This window comes from Macaca mulatta, chromosome X (genome assembly GCF_049350105.2).
Source record: "Macaca mulatta isolate MMU2019108-1 chromosome X, T2T-MMU8v2.0, whole genome shotgun sequence".
In the NCBI taxonomy this organism is placed as follows: Eukaryota; Metazoa; Chordata; class Mammalia; order Primates; family Cercopithecidae; genus Macaca; species Macaca mulatta.
In genome coordinates this window covers 109947086-109953603 of record NC_133426.1, presented here as the reverse complement: position 1 = coordinate 109953603, position 6518 = coordinate 109947086, and the positions used below count along the sequence as shown (strand labels likewise).

Genomic DNA, 6518 nt, shown 5'->3' with positions numbered 1-6518 from the left:
GGCTCCTGTTTTTCCTTTAAGAATTCTGTTATTTCAGCACCATTTGTTTAAAAGACTATACTTTCCATATCGAATTACTTTGACATCTTTGTCAAAAATTAATTAACAGGCAGAAGGAGGTGAATCCTGGCAGCCAAGGGCAGAGAGAGGCAAGTCCCCAGAGAAGTGGGAATGGCCAACAGCTCCCTGAGAAGATGCCTTCCGTCCTTCCTGGGCAGGCAAGGGAAGTCTCAAGAATACACAAGAGAAGGGAGAGTGGCAGAGCCCAGGCTGGGGATGTTAAAAGGGACTCACGGTGAGGATGGGGGCGGGCCCGAAAGTCCCACCTGACTCCAGGCTGCAGGAGGGAGCGTGGGACGGGGGCGGAGCCGCTGGCGATGACAACAGCCCCACGTGATCGGCCAACACTGAGTCTTGCCTCTCTCTGGCGTCGGAGCCGCCGTCGCTCGCTCCTTTCTCGGCTGTGGTACCTGTTCCCGGTGGCCCTGAGGACGTGCGGGCCAGGTGCGGCCCCGAAAGCAGGAAGCGGAGGGGGAGCAGGTAAGGGAAACGGAGGGGGTCCCTGGGGTTGGTGTGGGGGAGCGGCCCCGGCCTGCGGATGCCCCACCCCCGAGGAGCCGCGCTGAGACGCAGCCGGTGCACGATGCAGCCCCGGGGCCCCGCCGCGGGACCGCGAGCCTTTAGTGAGCGGAGGAGTGCCTGGCCCCGCGGGAGCCGGCGGTCCTGAGGCTGCGGTCCTGAGGCTACGGCCCTTCTGAAGCACCTGCCTCCGCCACCAGCGCAATCTTTTCTGAGATCCCTGCTCCGCCCTTCTTGATGCAGAAAATGGTGGTCAGCTTGGGGGGCGGGGCGGCTGAGGCGCGGGGAGAGGGCGGCGAGGAGGGCCCGGGCCCGGCGCGGGGAAGGGGCCGGGTGGCGGCGGGTCCTCGCTAGTGTTCCGCTGCAGCAGCCTCCACTCTTCCCACCCCGGCCGTCTGCAGGTCTGCGAGGCTAAGTGTCGAGGCGACGCACCTCACGTCGAGAATCGGGAGGAGGAGGAGACTGCAAGGATAGGCCCAGGTCGGTGCGAGGGACGGTGGCGGGGCGGGGGTCAGAACATGACGAAAGCCCAGTCTGGGACCCCAGTCGGTGCCTTCACTGCTACGCTTCGCAATCCCCCACCCCCACCCCTTCTTCGTCCTCCATTTTGGCGCCTGCAGAGGCCTGGAGATGGATCTGCAGAGAAGATGGTGGGCTTTGCGGGAGAGAGGGGCGCGGACTGCCCCCCCCCAACCCCGAGGGTACACGGGGCCTCTCTGGTGGGAAAAAAAAAATGAAATTTAAAAAAGGCCTTTGAAATCCAGGGCTCTGAATTTTGAAAGGTGGGTAGTCGGGCCTCTGTCCTCGGTGCTGATCAGTTCACCAAGAATTGAGTCCGTTTTCTCTCTGTCTCATAGGAGTAATGGAGTCCAAAGAGGAACGAGCGTTAAACAATCTCAACGTGGAAAATGTCAACCAGGAAAATGATGAAAAAGATGAAAAGGAGCAAGTTGCTAATAAAGGGGAGCCCTTGGCCCTCCCTTTGAATGTTGATGAATACTGTGTGCCTAGAGGAAATCGTAGGCGGTTCCGTGTTAGGCAGCCCACCCTGCAGTATAGATGGGACATAATGCATAGGCTTGGAGAGCCACAGGCAAGGATGAGAGAGGAGAATATGGAAAGGATTGGGGAGGAGGTGAGACAGCTGATGGAAAAGCTGAGGGAAAAACAGTTGAGTCATAGTCTGCGGGCAGTCAGCACTGACCCCCCTCACCATGACCATCACGATGAGTTTTGCCTTATGCCCTGAATCCTGATGGTTTCCCTGAAGTTAATAGGGAGACCCCAGCTTCCTAAACTTACACATTTGTGGTGTACCTTTGTCGTAAACCTTTTGATGTTACCTATTTCTTGTGGGTCTCCTATTACCAGCTTCAAACTGAATGTTGTTTTGACCCAGTTTGTAAGTTTCTGTCAGCAGGGGAGTTTTACCTACTGCATGGAAAGATGCTCATTATATATTGTGAAGTTAATAAAATAGTTTAAAAAACCATTCTCTGCATTCTTTTTTACTTTAAATCTTAAATATGAACATAAACAGTCATATATGTACACATATATACACATATATAGAAAATCGTGTTTATCTTTGTGGTAGAATTAAGAGGGAGTTTATTCTTGCTTATCCATAATTTCTTATTTTTTAAAATGGAACACGTATTACTTATAAAAAGCAATGTGACCACCTTATAAAAGCAATGTGAGCACTTAATAAACACTTGTGACAGAATCTCAATTTTAACTTGCTTCTGGGATCTCTTTTTAGAAATGTTTGAGAGACACATCTCTTTGAAGATCATAATATTTATCAGTAAGATGAAGACAATCACCTCCCAGGCTTATTGTATGGACCAGAAAAGGTAATGAGGTTGTAAGCTTTCTCCCAAGTTCTTGTTCTTACTGACATGCATGACCCAACCCTTTAGATATTCCCTTCTGTTATTAGAGGAAATCTCCAAGGTGAGGTCTTCCCTATATTCACAAGTCCAGTGGGCTAAGGAGTAGGTACTTTCATTCCTCTGCTGCTGTGCTCTATTCTCATCATCTCCCCTGGGTATTACTCTGTTTTCTAGGTTTTGCTCCCTACACTGGCTCCTTCCACTGCAGATGTTCAGGAATCCTCAAAGTGAGAAAGTCCCACCAATTTCTCTGGAATTTCCAGTGGATTGAATCCTTGCTCTACTCTACAAAAGAGTGAACAAATCCCCTCTCCCTGCTTTGTTTCATGGAAAAACATTGTCTAGTTCTTTCCTTACAGGTAGTTCTGTCCCAGGAAACCTCCTCCTCAGTATAGCAGACTATGTAAGATGTGTGAGGAAGCACAGCCCACTTTCAATCTGAGATAGTCCCACCTCATACCAGCTCACATTCACCTGAAATCCATGAATGTACAGAATTTTGTTATCTATATGGAGCTGGACATCAGGAAATCACTTAGTGAATCAATGGATACACAAATGAGATCTTTATGAGAAGTCTATGGGAAGACAATTGGGGTTAAGTGTCCCAGCAGAACTAGGGAAATAAAATCCCCGTCAATTTGTGCTAATTAGATGAAATACACACATTTTATGTATGAGGACAGTCTCATAAACTTAAAGTCAGGATTCCAGAACAGGAGTTGGCAAATAACCCAAATCTGGCCCACTGCCTATTATTTGGCTTATAAGAATGATGTTTACATTTTTAAAGGTTGAAAAACTTGAGGATATTACACCAAAACTATGAAATTCAAGTTTTGGTGTCCATAAATTTTTATTGGAACAATGGCCTGCTTATTCATTTACATGTTATCTATGGCTATTTTTGTACTACAGTGGCAAAGTTGAGTAGTTGTGAAAGAGATAGTATAGCTAGCTTACAATGACTACATATTTTTTATCTGGTCCTAACAGAAAAAGTTTGCCACTCCTGTTCTAGAATATAACATTGCAGTGGAACTTGTGAAACCAAAGGGGAAAAGTGGATAGGCAGATGAAAATGTCACATAACATCACAAACCCCAGACATGAATCAGATGCCTAAGTAATTTCAAAGCTCTTTCTCCTTCTGCAGGCGCTTAAGACACAAGACAGAAGATTATAGAGAGGCTAGAGTTGAAAGGTCAGGAAAATTGATAAACAGAGAGGCTTATGTCCTGCCAGACTTTTTACTTTTGATTGTCAGTGTTGGCACCAGCTTCAATGGAAGAAAAAAAGTGTTCATGAGGAGAAATTAAATTCATGTGTGAACTGATATCATATCCATGATAGAAAATGCATATCTCTTCTATGTCTAGGCAGATTGAAGTTGCCTGTCAGTTTCTCAGAGAAAGTTGAGTTTGAGATTCTACTCTATGAAGAGAGTCTTCTGCTAACCAGTTTCTCTTGGCTCTTCACAGAGTGTTTCTGTCTGAAGGGGCAGTTGAGGCAGTAGCATGTGAGTGATCAGGCTCCATATAAAATGCTCAAGCAACTACCAGCAACTAGCAGAAAGTGAGCAAAAGGCAACAGAGAGCAGAGCATAACATTCCCTCAAGGGGAGCAGCTATGTCTAAGGTTCCTAAGGCATTGCCTATATATCATTTCTATACGTTATTTGGTGAGCCTCCTTTTCTCCTTTACTGTGGCCATTCTTCACAAAATGTGTAAATTCTTCCCATAAAAGCCCACAAATTCTGACAAAGAGCAGACAGGGAGCTTAGAGAGTGTGCCTTGGTTCTCAAAGAAAAAGGATGTTCAAAAAGGATGTTTGAGATGTAGATATGGATTAGACCATTTGGGTTTAGCACATCATGTACATCCAGTAAATACTTGTTGAATGAATGAATGAAAAACTGAACAAAAGAAATATAGATTTAGTGATATTCAGCAAATAGTAACAATACATTTTTGGATCCTTACATATTTCTAACAAAATTGAGATAATGTGGATAATATCTCATAACTTTCTAATAAAACAGTTACTGTTTTTTTTTCTTAAAAATTTCAAGTCCGTTGAAGGAAATGTAGAAAGTAAACTTAAAGACTATTGTATGACCAAAGGAAGTGCTGCAGTTTGAACATTCTAGTCCAGGATAGGGCAAAAAGGGACACAGACACTGGACTCTTCCAGGAATTCTAGATAGCATAGGAAGCGCACTTTGGTTAGAAGTAAAATAAAGCTTTCATGATTAACCGTCATTTAAAACACTAATCCACATTTATGCTTTCAATGAAAATGGAGTAACAGGGACTGGATTTACCTCCCTAACTGAAACAACTAAAACTTGGACAGAATATATGAAACAACACTTTTCAGTCACTTATCATCTATCAGAGAGTGGAGGGCAAAGTTATCTGAGAGAGGGTAAATAAGTAACATGAGCCTTATGATTGTCTCTGACTTACTGGATATTAGAATTAAAATGTATGTTTTAGCACAAAAGCCAGAAGAGGGGGGAAATAATAACACAAAGACCAGAAGAAGAAAAATGAAAGTACACAGTTTTAAGGTTCTTATTCTATATATTAATATCACTTGACTGTAGATTCTGATACATTACAGGTGTTTACTATAAACCTTAAATCAACCAGTAAAGTTATAACTAATAAGCCAACATATGAGGTAAAATGGAATCCTCAAAATAATTGAAAGAAATTCAAAAAAAGAGAACAAAGGACAGGACAAATGAAAAGATAACAAGATGTTTGACTTAAACTCAAATATCAATAATCACATTAATGTAAGTGGTTTAAACACCTCAATCATAAAGCAGAGATGGTCAGATTGAATAGAAAAGAAACTCACCTCCATGTGTCCATGTGTTCTCCTTGTTCAACTCCCACTTATGAGTGAGAACATGCAGTGTTTGGTTTTCTGTTCTTGTGATAGTTTGCTGAGAATGATGGTTTCCAGCTTCATCCATGTCCCTGCAAAGGACATGAACTCATTCTTTTTTATGGCTGCATAGTGTTCCATGGTGTATATGTGCCACATTTTCTTTATCCAGTCTATCATTGATGGACATTTGGATTGGTTCCAAGTCTTTGCTATTGTGAATAGTGCCACAATAAACATAAGTGTGCATGTGTCTTTATAGGGCTTGGGGAGGGATAGCATTAGGAGAAATACCTGATGTAGGTGACAGGTTGATGGGTGCAGCAAACCAACATAGCGCGTGTATACCTATGTAACAAAACTACACATTTTGCACATGTACCCCAGAACTTAAAGTATAATAATAATAATAATAATAATAATAATAATAAGTATGTGAAAAAAAGAAACTCACAAATATATGCTGCCTATAGGAACCTTATTTTGAATTTAAAGATACAAATTGTTTACAAGTAAAAGGATGGAAAAGATGAATAATTTTATTACAAATCAAAATGATGCTTGAATGACTGTATTGATATCAGATACAATAAATTTCAGAGCCAAGAATAATACAAGGAATAAAGGAGGTCATTATATAATTTTAAGTGGCATATATATCAAGAGGACATAACAATTCTAAGCATTCTTGTACTACAGTGCTTCAAAATACATGAAACAAAAACATAGAACTGCAAGGAGGAATAGACAAATTCAGTTACAGGGATTTCAAAACCTTCTCTAAAAATTTGATAAAATGGAAACTCAGCAAGTGTCTATAAGACTTGAACAACAGCATAAAACTTACCACCAATAACAGTAGTTTATATGTTTGTTTCACATGCACGTGGAACATTTACCAAGGTAGTCCATATTCAGAGCAATAAAATTAATCTCAGTAATGTTAACAGGATTCAAATAATAAAACCTATGTTTTCTAAGCACAATGGAGTTAAATGAGAAACCAATAACAGAAAGATCTCTGCAAAATCCTCAAATATTTAAATTAGCACAAAATAACACATGTCTAAGTAACCCATGGCCGAAAAGAAATCAAAAGGGAAATTAGAAGGTACTCTGAAGTGAGTGAAAGTGAAAACTCA

General features: G+C 42.2%; 1 protein-coding gene across 4 annotated transcripts; it reads left to right on the top strand.

Moving 5' to 3' along the window:
- The first annotated feature begins 409 nt into the window (after window positions 1-409).
- Window positions 410-2071, top strand: LOC696048 (protein BEX2). 4 transcript variants are annotated; one of them, XM_077989280.1, is made up of 3 exons: window positions 410-504; window positions 981-1059; window positions 1437-2071. In XM_077989280.1, exon 3 carries the CDS (start codon window positions 1442-1444, stop codon window positions 1826-1828), a length of 387 nt encoding a protein of 128 aa, XP_077845406.1. In that variant the 5' UTR covers window positions 410-504; window positions 981-1059; window positions 1437-1441; the 3' UTR covers window positions 1829-2071. The 4 variants fall into 4 exon arrangements, with proteins under 4 accessions (XP_077845406.1, XP_001085512.1, XP_077845405.1 ...); XM_001085512.5 differs by having other exon boundaries at window positions 410-540; XM_077989279.1 differs by having other exon boundaries at window positions 410-828.
- The last annotated feature ends 4447 nt before the right edge of the window (window positions 2072-6518 follow it).